Source organism: Anabrus simplex, chromosome 1 (assembly GCF_040414725.1).
Source record: "Anabrus simplex isolate iqAnaSimp1 chromosome 1, ASM4041472v1, whole genome shotgun sequence".
Taxonomy (NCBI): Eukaryota; Metazoa; Arthropoda; class Insecta; order Orthoptera; family Tettigoniidae; genus Anabrus; species Anabrus simplex.
The window spans coordinates 955,753,605-955,769,052 of NC_090265.1; the positions used below are offsets into that span (position 1 = coordinate 955,753,605).

The 15,448-nt window shown below is 41.8% G+C and overlaps 1 protein-coding gene across 1 annotated transcript in view; it reads right to left on the reverse strand.

The window, feature by feature from the left end:
• beta-Man (beta-mannosidase) overlaps positions 1 to 15,448 on the reverse strand; it is a 101,616-nt gene that overhangs the window by 46,858 nt on the left and 39,310 nt on the right. Inside the window, exons 5-7 of the mRNA XM_068228033.1 lie at positions 11,947 to 12,118; positions 9,409 to 9,605; positions 3,536 to 3,726 (exon numbers count right to left, since the gene is read on the reverse strand). Coding sequence (XP_068084134.1) covers positions 3,536 to 3,726; positions 9,409 to 9,605; positions 11,947 to 12,118 — 560 coding nt within the window. The remainder of the gene's footprint in view (positions 1 to 3,535; positions 3,727 to 9,408; positions 9,606 to 11,946; positions 12,119 to 15,448) is intronic.

Sequence of the window (15,448 nt, forward strand, 5' to 3'; positions counted from 1 at the left end):
CGGGTTTGCCGTTGAAGCGCTGCCAGCAACATGTGGAACACTGAAGACGTTTCGTGAATGTGCTAAGTATCAGTTCAATTTTTTAGCGCTAGATGGCAATCACATCTTTCTTACATGTGTTATGAGAAGATTGTTGATAGAATATACAAATTGCCGGGCTGAGTGGCTCAGACGGTTAAGGCGCTGGCCTTCTAACCCCTACTTGGCAGGTTCGATCCTGGCTCAGTCCGGTGGTATTTGAAGGTGCTCAAATACGTCAGCCTCGTGTCGGTAGATTTACTGGCACGTAAAAAAAGAACTATTATTATTATTATTATTATTATTATTATTATTATTATTATTATTATTAGAATATACAAATTATATAATGAAGAATATACCGCAACTGTTGGAAATCCCGTGTATACTTACAATTTCTCAGGTGAGTATTTTGTTTATCGAAAAATGGGAAGTTTTTAGGGATGTGTAGAGACAAAGATATTATTGAAATTATACATCTTCCGTGACTTAGACGTTTATTTTGAGTGTTGATTCCGCTAGAGTCATGTATAATTCATAATAAGAGATGCTAATGAAAACCACACGAATTGCAATATTTTGGTGACCCTGCTGTAATGCATGATGCAATGGATTATCACCACTGAAATGTACAAAATGAATATCCATTCGTATTCCTATGTGGTCAGCAAAATACAATAACGTCTTAATATAACCTTTATGGCCATTGGTGTTTTATGATTTATGTAATGCATGGTTTAACCCACAGACTTTACGTTTTCTTTTCTTGTTTCTATTTTAGTAGTGCACATGATGTGACTAACTAATAGTAGGGTCTGTCTAAACAGTACACAATTGGCCTTCATTGTTTGGTGAACTATGATGAAATATTTTATACAGAATAGTGTTTGCGAAGATAACATGTAATAACCTTTTATAATCGTTAACACTTATTTTACAAACGGGGCTGCCTGGCCGAGACCGTAAAGGCGTGCTCGGTTCGCCCGGAAGGACGTGGGTTCGAATCCCTTTCAGGAAGTCGTAAAATTTAAGAAATGAGATTTCCACTTCCGGAGATGCACATGGCCCTGAGGTTCACTCAGCCTACACCAAAAATGAGTGCCAGGTTAATTCCTGGGGGCAAAGGCAGCCCCATCAAGTGCCGATGTTACGGATAGTGGAAGCCTTTACCTTCCACCCCTCCAAGAGCCTTCATGGCCAGTACGGAGATGACTTTGCTTGCGTATTTGACAATAGATCCTGAAGGAATGTCGTTGATAGTGTAATACCAACCTAAAACTTATATTTATTTCATCGCAGTTATTACTGTAGTTCCCGAAAAGCCCGATGCAGTCAGGACAAAGTTTTAGCAGACAGGATATCCAAAGTCTTAGACTAAGTTAATCGGCACGGGCACCATTAAAGTTGCTGTGTACATATACCAGTCTGGTTCCTTGGCCGAATGGTCGGCGTACTGGCCTTCGGTTCTTAGGGCCCCGGATTCAATTCCCGGCAGGATCGAGTGTTAACTGCATATAGTTAATTTGTTTGGTTCTCAGTGTACATCTACATACAACGCATCACACTAAAATCCACCACAGAAACATGCAAAAGCGAATACTTCCCTCCATACAGTGTTGGCGTCAGGAAAGGCACCCGACCGCAAAACCAAGCAAAATGGAAAATGGCCAATTATTAATTTCGTGGCCTGGCACCTACAGTGTAGACAACACAGCGTTCACTTACACAGCACCACGTTGTCCCTCAAAATAGTCGTAGTTGTTCGCTATGCACGTCCGTGAGCTATGATATGGTTGTTGGAATCACTGCTGAAATACAGGGTGTCCGAATAAAACACCAACAACACTTGGGATGTTGTGCGTGAAGGCAAATTGATCTGTTTTCAAGAAGGAACCCATATCCAGAAACGCACGGCTTGGACGCTGTAGCACTTCGAAGTGTGAGATGGGTGTGCGCTCCACATGTCGCCAATAAACCAAACATGAGTAGCACATCGGGCTCATTACAAACGGCGTTCGAGCTGTGCACCTCTTACGCCATTGCAGAGCCTACATCTGCGGTGCTAAGCCTCACACGCCTGGCCCAATACGTCTTTGAGGAATTTCAATCGTTCCGTGGACTCGAGCAATTAGGTCGTCCGTTGACGTTACAGGAGAGTCATACACCATATTCTTGATACTACCTACGTGGAACTGTCTTTCTCTTAGTCGTCTCTCGATGGCCATGAACGTGAAATGATGTCGGGTACGTCTGTTTGGAAAACGTACCTCATATAATCTTTTAGCAGCTCTACCATTGCAGTCCGCTTTGCCAGCGCCCAAACCGTGCATTTCCGGACAGGGGCTCCTTCTTGAAAAACCGATCAGTCCGACATCCCACACAATGTACTAAGCCTTGTGGATGTCTTTTAGGACACCATGTATATTGGCAGGAAGATCCTATAAGAGACACCTGGTAGCAGTAATGATCTCCTCTCGGCGAAATGAAATGTACTCTCACATAATTCTGCTTCCAAGTAAGGACAGAAAAAGAAATCGTATGATGCGAGGTCAGATCACTATAGAGGATTTGTTACCGTATTAGTTCTTGTTGGACAAGAACAGAACAATGTTCACAGGCGCTGACGTGCAGCACCAGTTAGTTCTTCATAGACCACAGCTCAGGACGCTTACGATGAAATGAATCTCCTTGTAGCTCTACTTGTTTGCAATGTTTCCTTTCTGGGATAAATTCCATGTGTACACTTCTCAACTAGCAATAAAATACTCGTATAAAACATTCAAGCATAACCCAGTCTTTTAACCTGCATTTTCGCAGTTTTCCCCTCGTAGTGGTATGGGCGAATTCGGCCTCATGATTTCAAACGTTTCGCTGGTGGATTAGCCTAAATCTGGCAGAACTTGAAATGTTCCCGTTGCTCAAAGTGCGACATTCTCAAGTTCGACCACTCATATTCAATCACCTTTCACAATAGAGATCATACTTCTGCGTACACTGTGTGCACACAACTGCCTCTTGATGGGCCTAATGAAAAACTGTCATGACACTATCTTGTGGTGCAACCTATCCGCTGCAGTGCACCACAGCGAGCCTAGGTGGCTGCACTACGAGGAAGTGTGGTATTAGCTGCCGAATCGAGGCGGTAAATCTATTCACCCAAATTCGCCCAGAAAGACGGGGTTCAATTCCTGGTCAGGAAGTCGAAAATTAAGAAACGTGATTTCCATTTCCGGAGAGGCACTCCAGAAAATTCACTAAGCCTACACCAAAAATAAGTACCAGGTTAATTCATGCGGACAAAGATGACTGGGCATAGAAACGACCACTCTATTTATCAGTGCCGAAGTTAACGAACCTGCAAGTCTTAACCTTCCACGCCCATTTTCACACTGAGTAGCAGATTCTCACTTTCATCTTGACAGGGAACATTTATGGGATATCTTTAATTTATGGGAATTTATGGGAATAGAAGTATTAAAGAAAAATCTGCAAGGTTTAATGAACAAGAAGTACGTACCAGTTGTCACGAAGTGCCGCCTCATTCTCGTTGTTTCCTGCCCAAATCGCCACGCTCGGATGATGCTGCAGTCGTAAAACTTGCTGACGGATCTCCTCCTGAACTGTCTCCAAGAATTCAGGGGACGTTGGGTACATACTGCAGGCAAACATGAGGTCTTGCCAGATGAGGATGCCCATTTCGTCAGCTAGCTGTAAGGGGATGCATACACATAGGCCTATACATTAAGCATTACTTTGACACTATTGCAGTCAACAAACCACTGCCATATATATTTCGTGCGATCGGCTGTCAAGTTTGGTACAGTGAAAAATTGTTCATATGTATATCTTGAAAATGCAGAAATACTGTCAACTATTGTTCTCGGTATCGAACTAAAGTGTAATAAAATGATAGTAATATTATTGTACTGAACGGTGATGATAACATGATCATGGGTTTTGTTTAAGAGACCTTTCTTCTGGAAGATCAACTACTTATAACGGAGTAAACATGAATTCCTCCCGGCCTGTCAAAGAGCCGGTGAATTTGGTAGCCTCGCCGTGATCTTGGGCTATACCACCATACTGACATCATGCAACCTCTAGAACTCAACGTACCCCATATATCTCCTCTAATCAACTATATGCATCTAACGTTGTAATATAAAATCAAAACCCCATGATTCTACATCGATCTGACAAGTTAGTAATTGTGTTCCTTTCGCTTTACTCCTTTCCTCGCCGAGAGGGCTGTTTGGCCGTTGTGTAGAGTGAGTATTTGCTGACAGGAGGCATAACAGGCTGGTCCGAAGTGGAGTTTTCAATCCTTTGGGCAGCTGATTGCCAGATCGAAGAGGAATATGGGGTAGTGTGAAGTTGACGAATCCATGCAGACCTACACTCAATCTGTTTCCTCCAGTACCATAAATTATTGTAGGTTATAATATAATATCTTGTTTTAATTAATTTTCAACTTTGTTACAATATTTCCTTTTCCTTGTCTATTTAACTTGTAACATTAAACTTTTATCTTTAATTTAAAATAAATATGTATTAACTTGTTCACCGTGTTTGATTATCCAGACCAACCCCTGGTACTCTTCCTTCGTGATCTTGTTTCCTACCTAAAAATTATTACTGCTATCGTCATCGCCAACAAATCGTAACCACACAGTTAGTTGATGAACTTTTGTAGAATGGACGAAAATATATGTTCCATCGAACTCTCGTCTCTCAGTCTCACAATAAAATTGATTAGCGTACCGAACTGCAAAATACATGCCATGCCACCACCATCACTCTGTGAAAGAGGGGTGCAAAGACACAGTATACGCAACACATCAACACATTTTTATTGACACAAACAATGCGTCATAGAAGAGTTATATTTTTTTAATGTTACCAAATTTGCTCTTAAATGCTTTCAGTTCTGTATAGGCTTGCCTATAATTACCATCGGTAATACGGTTGAGATACCAGCAAAGTAGCTGCCTCTGTGGATCAGTGGTAGAGTATCAGCCTCCGGATCCCGAAGCAGTCGGATTTTTGCAGGTCGGTAGAAGTACCATTGGACACTCCATACCATACTATGTCGGCATATAAAAGACATCTGGTGACATATTGGGTGTTCACCCGACAAAATGTATTAAGAAACTCAGCCACAGACGCCCAAGAGAGATTGAGTTTACTTTGCTATATAATAGATAACGCTCTTCACGGATGCAGATCGGATATCCGCAAAGTTAGTGTCTTGGCGGATACAAACTGAATGGCAGTGCGAATAATTTTGCTGATAATTTCTGAATAATGACGTTTGTTGATTTTCACTCAGGTATACTCTTGTTTTTGCTTCTGGTTGGCAACCCTTGACATTGGTATAGGAGAATAGTGATATATAGAGCCTTGGGACCATAAAGCCGTAAATTTGACCTAAGGCTAACTGGCCCCAGCCCGCAATTAATGGAAGGAAGGAACAAAGGCCAGTACGTCAGTAGTTGTCGCAAGAGAAAATCCCTCATAAACCTGCGACTGTACACGTACTGGTGCCAGGTGTAAGGTATATTGTATTATGTTAACAGATCTATCCGTTTCAATACCTTGAGTGTAAAACACTGTAGTTGAATATTTGAAGTATCCGCCGATAATAATTTTACGGATGGGGATGCGGGTGCGGATACGAAGCGGATGAGGATATTATTTTGTATATCCGCGCAGGACTCTACTAATAGGCTTATAACAGAGGTGCTCAGCTGGGCGCCCGTTGAGGCTAGCCTAGTGCGGCCGGGCTGGCGTGACGTAAATGCGGGCAGTTTTCGTAGCAAGCATACGTCACAGTGAAGCGAGAGAGTGAAGACACTTTGCAGGGAAGGGAGCGGTAACTTCGACTGTGACTAAGAAGCTCTCCTCCACTACTCACCGAAATGTTGAGTGGAGTATAGTATTTAAAATAAAACGCTATAATGGCAAAAGATATTCCAGTTTCTTCATCTTCTTCTCCTCCTTCTTCTTTCCGATGAGGCCTGCTAAGGACCACGTGCCAATTTCAATTCAGTTCTTCATACTTTGTTGTTTTCTCTTCCGCTCCTTCCAATATTCTTTCATCCTTGCACTACGCTGTTTCCTTCTGTCCTCGGACCACTTCGCACCAGACATCTTGTTCAATCTTCCTTGGAATCCTTTCATACATTCAACCCTCTTTCTAAATCTTTCTCTGTCCATAGTTTCTTCTTCTCTTATATTATTTCTTTCTAAATCTTTTTTTTCTTCTTGAATCCATCTAGTTGTTGCCTCTTTGTCCCAAAAGTACTTGAAAATCCTTTTTGTTCATCTGGAATCATCCATTCTGTAAATATGTCCGAAAAATTGCAATCTTCTTTTTCAAATGGTTTCTGTTATGTTTTCTATATTCCTAATAATAATAATAATAATAATAATAATAATAATAATAATAATAATAATAATAATAATAATAATAATGTCATTTGCTTAACGTCCCACTAACTACTTTTACGGTCTTCGAAGATGCCGAGGTGCCGGAATTTAGTCCCGCAGGAGTTATTTTACGTGCAAGTAAATCTACCGACACGAGGCTGTCGTATTTGAGCACCTTCAAATACCACCGGACTGAGCCAGGATCGAACCTGCCAAGTTGGGGTTAGAAGGCCAGCGCCTTAACCGTCTGAGCCACTCAGCCCGGCATTTCTCTGTTCCTGTATATTTCATCCTTAGATCTTAATTTCCATACTTCTGTTGTTTTCAGAGGGCCTAAGATATGTCTCATGATTCTCCTTTCTAGTACCTCAAGTTTATCTAATATATAGTTTGGTACCAGGCATTCACTTGCATATAAGCATTCCGGTTTCACCACTGTAATGTAGTGCCTTCTTTTTAAGATTTTTAGATAGACACTTTTTGTTATAAAAATTCTTTGTGATACCATATGCTCTTTCCATCTTGTGTACCATTGCTTATACTGCAGATTTGTCTAAACCATTTTCTTGAATTATTTCTTCCAGATATTTGAATTTCGTTACTCTTTCCACTGGACCAATATCTGTTGCCAAACATTTTTGAGCATTCTTGATGTTTGTAATAAATTCTGTTTTCCTGTTTCATTTACATTGCGCTCGATATAAACAGCTTTATTTCGTTATATTTATTAAATCAAAGAAAACTGACACGTCATATTTTTTTGTTACAATGTACAAAGATACAGGGTTTAGGCGTACAAGCTACCATTTACAATTCCTTGGGTGGAAATGACAGTATATCCATTTTTTAAAAGTAAAATTCCTGTTATGCATTAAGCAAGCTACAATATAATTACATAACACAAGAAGTTTACTACTGGACTGTGTTTTAGTGTTGTATGACTTTCCCTGTTCACTGAATTTCTGAAAATAGTATTTTAAACTTAACAGGCATCCGATGACAATAGCTAGCCTCTTAATGGTGAGGGAGTTTCATTATGAGTGAGGATATACACTGACTGACAGAGCAAATGCAACACCAAGAAGGAGTGGTTCGAAAGGGATGAAAGTTGGGGAAAAAAACAGAGACGGCACGGACGAATAATTGATGTTTATTTCAAACCGATATGCAGGTTACACAATGCGCACGGCATCGACTCAGTAGGATGTAGGACCACCGCGAGCGGCGATGCACGCAGAAACACGTCGAGGTACAGAGTCAATAAGAGTGCGGATGGTGTCCTGAGGGATGGTTCTCCATTCTCTGTCAACCATTTGCTACAGTTGGTCGTCCGTACGAGGCTGGGGCAGAGTTTGCAAACGGCGTCCAATGAGATCCCACACGTGTGCGATTGGTGAGAGATCCGGAGAGTACGCTGGCCACGGAAGCATCTGTACACCTCGTAGAGCCTGTTGGGAGATGCGAGCAGTGTGTGGGTGGGCATTATCCTGCTGAAACAGAGCATTGGGCAGCCCCTGAAGGTACGGGAGTGCCACCGGCCGCAGCACATGCTGCACGTAGCGGTGGGCATTTAACGTGCCTTGAATACGCACTAGAGGTGACGTGGAATCATACGCAATAGCGCCCCAAACCATGATGCCGCGTTGTCTAGCGGTAGGGCGCTCCACAGTTACTGCCGGATTTGACCTTTCTCCACGCCGACGCCACACTCGTCTGCGGTGACTATCACTGACAGAACAGAAGCGTGACTCATCGGAGAACACGACGTTCCGCCATTCCCTCATCCAAGTCGCTCTAGCCCGGCACCATGCCAGGCGTGCACGTCTATGCTGTGGAGTCAATGGTAGTCTTCTGAGCGGACGCCGGGAGTGCAGGCCTCCTTCAACCAATCGACGGGAAATTGTTCTGGTCGATATTGGAACAGCCAGGGTGTCTTGCACATGCTGAAGAATGGCGGTTGACGTGGCGTGCGGGGCTGACACCGCTTGGCGGCGGATGCGCCGATCCTCGCGTGCTGACGTCACTCGGGCTGCGCCTGGACCCCTCGCACGTGCCACATGTCCCTGCGCCAACCATCTTCGCCACAGGCGCTGCACCGTGGACACATCCCTATGGGTATCGGCTGCGATTTGACGAAGCGACCAACCTGCCCTTCTCAGCCCGATCACCATACCCCTCGTAAAGTCGTCTGTCTGCTGGAAATGCCTCCGTTGACGGCGGCCTGGCATTCTTAGCTATACACGTGTCCTGTGGCACACGACAACACGTTCTACAATGACTGTCGGCTGAGAAATCACGGTACGAAGTGGGTCATTCGCCAACGCCGTGTCCCATTTATCGTTCGCTACGTGCGCAGCACAGCGGCGCATTTCACATCATGAGCATACCTCAGTGACGTCAGTCTACCCTGCAATTGGCATAAAGTTCTGACCACTCCTTCTTGGTGTTGCATTTGCTTTGTCAGTCAGTGTATATATTTACTATCCAAGATTAAAGTACAACAGTGTAGATGCATCTACCAAATAGATATACAGTATGCCTTCAAATGAATAATCTAACTTTATTCCCATTAAGCATGATTCGATTGTTGGTGAGTTTATCACATAACTTAAACCCACACAACCACAAGCCACACTTTATCCACCTTAACTCCGTATTATATTAGAACTCTTTTTAAAAGCACCTCTTAAAATGTAATAGTGTAATTCACTGGGACGTAAAAACGTAACCAGCGTAAAAGCAATATTATTATTATTATTATTATTATTATTATTATTATTATTATTATTATTATTATTATTATTATTATTATTATTATTATTATTATTATTATTATTATTATTATTACAAGATAAATCTTTATTTTATTCTAGTTAAATATTTTAATTTTATATCTTGTCGTGTGGGCATGATTCAAACATTCAACTTTTCTTGAATCTTGTATAAGTTAGAGGCACGTACCTGATAAAAGAGATCGGACTCGTAGACTCCACCACCCCAAACGCGCAACATATTCATGTTGGTGTCCCTTGCAGATGTCATTAGATGATGTACAGTGTCCGGATCGTAAGATAGCTCAGGTAATACGCTGGCTGGAATCCAATTTGAGCCCTTGGAGAAGATGGCCCGTCCGTTTACGCTGAAGAAGAAAGTACGGCCTGCACATAAAAAAATACATACTTATTACATGGATGGTTCCCCAATTACAATAAACAGAAAAATTTTAATATGTTTTGAGTGTTAAGATTAATGTTACAAAAATTTAAATATAGAAATAACAGTGCAATAACATAACTAGTAAACACAATTATTTAATAATGAAAAGATAACTACTAGATCGCTAAGCATTCTAAATAACTAACAATAATAACACAATAACATACTAAACATATCATCAACCTCAAATCGTATTCATTATTGTAGTTGCAGTGTCGCCGAATAATTATCATTATAATTCAGTGCATTCTAAACATGTCCTTCGACCTTCCTGTCATTTATTCTGTTCCTCTAAGACATCAAACCGTATCTGCAGCTGAGAACTAGAAAAGCAGCTGAAAATCATAAGATTTTTGAGGATATACTGAAGGCAATGGGGTGGAATATAGTACCACGTCTGAAGTAGATACTTATCTGATTACTGTTTGCATGAAGGAGCTATACGAAATTAATGGAGAGTTTCCATAGTAGCCCCAGTGTACAAAGGAAAGGGTAATAAACATTAAGCGGAAAATTACAGGTCAGTCTGGTAGACATGTGTTGCATCTAAGCTCTGGGAAAGCAATTTTTTCTGCTTCTATTAGTCACGTATGCAAAATTACTAATTAATCAATCATCAATGATCTGCATTTAGGGCTGTCGCCCAGGTGGCAGATTCCATATCAGTTGTTTACCTAGCTCTTTCTTAAAGGTTTTCAACGAACTTGGAAATTTATCGAACATTTCCCTTGATAATGTATTCCAGCCCCTTACTCCTCGTCCTATAAATGAATATTAGCCCAAATTTTTCTTCTTGAAATCCAACATCTTCATATTATGATATGTCCTATTTTTAAAAGCTCCGCTCAAGCTTATTCGCTTACTAATGTCATTCCACATCATCTCTCCACTCACAGCTCGAAACATACCACGTAGTCGAGCATATCGTCTCCTTACTCCCAAGTCTTCCCAACCCAAAGTTTACAACATTTTCGTAACACTACTTCTTTGTCGGAAATCGCCCAGAGCAAATCGTGTTGCTTTCCTTTGAATCTTTTCCAGTTCTCGTTTCAAGTATGCCTTATGTGAGTCCTATACACTGGAACCATGCTCTAATTGGCGTCTTACCAGAAACTTGTAAGCCCTCTCCTTTACATTCTTACTAAAACCCCGAAATACTCTCGTAACCATGTGAAGAGATCGGGTTCGAATCCCGCTACTACCCGAAATTTAAAAATGGCAGGAAGGCTGGTATGTGGTTCATGCAGCTCACCTCCATTGGGGGTGTACCTGAAAATAGCTACACCACCTCGAGATGAGGACACGAGTTTACTTTAGCAAATTAATTCCTTATCCATATGTCATTTTTACCTGTCACCGGGAAATAAATCTCTTCAAGTGCAGCTGCTCCAGATGTCACTTAATAAAGTTGAGGCTCTCCTTTGGAACACTGTCTCCTGATATGTGGACGAAATCTACCGAAGAAGGTGTTTACTCGGAAATTGTAATGTCTAATCTCTGAATTCACATCGTCAACCATTTTTACCATTATCTCGGATCTTGAACATAAAAAATTGAGAAAAATACAGTAGGCCTATATTTTTTTTTAATTTTCAAAGTGCCGGCGGACCACCTCAAACATAATCGTGGACCCACTTTGGGAACCTCAGGTATAAATCATATATTACACTACCATAGTACATTCAGGAGATAATCACGCAGGTCAGGTGAGTAGTGTAGTTGGTTACTTGCTTGCCTCATGAACTCAAGGTTTGGGAATCGAATCCCGATACAATCGGTACCCAAGACTTAAGTAGAGAATCGGGATACGGTTCAAAGCTCAATTCCACGTATAATTAAAACGAGTACCCGATAGAACTACAGCAAATAACTAAGTCTGAGCGTTACTCTCATTTTGTCTAAGACCTCATGGACTTACAACTTAAGGAATGAGAAATAGCGACCACGGACTCCCAGCTGAGTCTGGCTGTACTGCTTGTGTTAGGATCGTCGCTTTCACCTTCCCTGTTCGACCTCCCTTGGTCAACTTGCGTTCTATTCCTACCCTGACAGTATTCGTTTTGCCAAGCCTACAGAGCCTTATTTTCGCGATTTTTCTGGGTCATCCATATATTTTACCGATGCCTTCATTATTTGAAGTGTAAGAATTTATATTTTCTTTAATTAGCGTTATGAGTAGAGGGTTATCTCGAGGTATTTCCCCTTAAAACTATAATAATCTTCACTATATCTTACTTTTTAGATATAAGATACTTCCATCGTACTTTGTTGTAAGATATTTACCTTGTTGAGGGTTGCTTTCGTTCACAAGATTCTGCTCCAGCACAATGGTGCGGAAGGCGATTCTTAGGCTCAGTTGACTCGTCTCGGCGCCGTCATTGCTTCTGAAGGCAACAGTCAGATTGAAGAGAGGCTGCCGTCCCATACCGTTCGGCCACCACAGATCCACTTGCTCCTGTACAAGCACATAGCACATTATTATTATTATTATTATTATTATTATTATTATTATTATTATTATTATTATTATTATTATTATTATTATTATTATTATATTGTGTTCTTCTGTAACACCGACAACATTTATTTATGTCTCACACACGTCTGGATTCTGTCAGAACAGCCTTAAAATAAATTAAGGATAGTCTTACGACTTCTTAGAGGTGAATTATAGTGTTGAATCTTTCAAAAGGGAATATCTGAAGCAAACCAGTCGTACATACATACATACATACATACATACATACATACATACATACATACATACATATATACATACATACATACATATCCCACGTCGTTCCATGTATTCGATGGGTTAGCGCATAAAGCCTTACCACCAAAATCTGTTTTTGTATTTCTCTGCTTCTTTTTCTTTTTTCAGTGCTGTCCCAGTCTTGTCCCATTTGCTGAATGTTGTTTCTCACTATATCCCTTGGACTAGGACTTCGGTCGTTCTGGTGGAGTTCGTGCATTTTTCTTGGTAGGTCCTATTCTACCAGCACCCATCTTTCGCATGTGGCCGTACCACTGAAGTAAGTCTCTGAAATCCACATAATGGATTTTATATCTTATTATCATCTTAACTATTGTTATGGCCAGTCTCACATAAGCTGTCTGAATTCTCCTCTCATCATTAAATCTCATCGTCCAAGTTTCTCAGCCATAAGTGAAAACTGGAAAGTAAGAAGATATACTTCTCACTTGCATTTCAGTGGCACTTTCTGGCTCCATATTAAGTCTCGAACAACTCTATAGAATGTTCCTCCAGCTTGAATCTAGTTGCTAATTTCCTTATCCATGGAAGCCGACTCTGATATCATACTTAAAGATATTTGAATTCGTCTGATATTTTAAGGTTTTTACGTGCCTCAAGTAACGTAATTATTTGCTCAACAATCGATAAATAGTACCCGTCCGTCCTCTCAGGATGATTGTCTAGCACTCCGGTTGAGTTTGAGCAACGTCTTGAGTGGCTGATGAGCCCCACTCTAGGGTTGTGGTCCCTTCTACAATTAAGCCAGCGATTCACTGTCCTGCCTGCAGGTCACTCCTAGGCCGCCAAACGCATGCAGGATTGTGAGTTGGTTCGCAGCTTCCTCTGTGCCCTGCGAGAGGTTACAGGACGACCCGGGCAGCCTGCACGGATCCAGCCAACAGGAGCTCTTTTTTCTTTAAAGAGGAAGTCATACTCTTCCGTGTCGACTCAGTTAAATGTAACGTGAAAGCTTTCCAGGCTATTTTCCACACTATTTCATTCCTTGTCTAATAATGTGTTTTTACAGGTATGTTATAGCGTAGATCTGTGTGTTCGACAGACTGGAAGGCGTACATTCAAGCAGGATCGTTAGTAGAGAGGCGTCCTGCAGAAATGAGTGATGGAACGTCAGTGTGTTGGCGGACTGCACCCGAGTGTGTGGTACAAGGTGAAAGTGCGTGGTTTTATTTGCGTGCTTTTGATATTTTACCTGAACAACAGTGGTTTACTGAATTTCATTCAACTGTATAGCAGAGCGTGTCTTTGGGACACTGATTCACCCAACTATTCGAACAGAAATGCCCGGAAAGCAATATATGGGTATGTACGTTCATGATATTGGTTGCAGTGTGCTACGAACTGTTTCATGTTATTGTGGCATGACAATTTGATGGTACTGTGATAGTAGTAGTAGTAGTAGGAGGAGGAAGAGACCTATCGTCCGCGATGACGATGCCAGCGACAGTGAGAGATATGCAGGCCCGCAAAACGCTTTGTACGGAAATAAATAGGGCCTACACGTTGCATGCTTCAGATCGGAAATCACGATACGCCACTCTGTGTACGTCTTTGAAGCGAAGGCATGGTCCTCCTATTAGCCTCACACTTTCACTTAACTCACCATACAAGAAAGCCTTTCATTTTTCCACACAGTCCATGTGCCTGACATGGCCCAGCCATGCGAATGGCTTAGCAGTCACTGGAGACACTGGCACGCTGAAGGACTTCGGTGTTGGGTACTCTGTCCCTCAAAGAAATCTGGAGGATCCTCCGAAGAAAGTGGAGATGAAAGCCATGAGGCCGTTTCTTGTGCCTAACGAGAGTTATCCCGACTTCGCTGCTATTTAAAAAAATAATACAGGTGTTTTAGACCTTCGCATTTACTGTTAGGTTAGCCATAACAGATGCTGATTTTGTAATCCTGTTACTGATCTCGGCATCCAGACACAAGGTGTTGGATTTTGTGGACTCAAGGTAAATGAAGTCGCCAACTACCTTAGGGGGTTTTCATCAATAACAATGGTCGGACGGCCCTATACAGTATATCGACAAGGAACATACCAGTATTTGAATTCGAAGTCATGCGTCGCCGGAAACCTTCAATGTGTCGTGACGTTAAACCGCTAGCAAAAAAAAAAAAAAAAAAAGCATGGTCAGAAGTGCAATGACGAGAACTAATCGAAAGAGATGGCATGCAGTCGAACGTAAACCAGCCTGCTGTGCATTCTATCCTCAACTTGGCTTTCCTTTGTGACAAAGCTGCAGATAGTGCGATAGTATTTTTGTAGGTGCGGAAGAAACACACATCAGAGGATGAATGTGTCCAATTCTTCCATGTGGTGTGAATTTTGAAGACACATATTTTCCAGGAAGGATAATTTGCTCTAAAACGGTACGATTTTTATGCACCGACCAGAGCCGAATAAGGGCAACAATTCCTATCACCACGTCATACCAGCATGATTATGTACGTATACTGTACGAGTGAATAGTTGGCTGCTTTTCCTGAACCCTTAAAAACTATCGTGAAATTCGCCTTCGGTCTTGCTAACGCAAACTTTTGATTACTGTGGCGGGCCATATTTTTCATTCACTGTTCATGGTGCAAGTAACAAGTTTGTTTGGAACATTTTGTGAACATCCATTATGTCTCCTTGTGAAGTGTTGCTAAGCATCTCCCATACATTCACTTTTTGTTATTCTACTGCAGCGCCTCCCAAACGCCCAAAATGTCACCCGTGCAAACTGAGGCGCAGAATTCCTGTGCACAGTGCATCGGTCCCATTCGGCTCGGCTCGGACCAACGCTTCGTCTCTGGGCTATTCGGCTAAGATGGGCTCAACTCGGCTCGGATTTGGAGCGCTACGGAGCAAGTGAGGAAGAGGGAGACAGGCGGAGCAAGTGAGACAGGCGTGGGGAGAGAGAGAGAGAGAGAGAGAGAGCTATTGCTCCAAATCGAGGAGTGGGGATCTGCACGCTGGTCAACCAAGCGAAATCTTTTTTTTTTTTTTTTTTTTTTTTTCACTG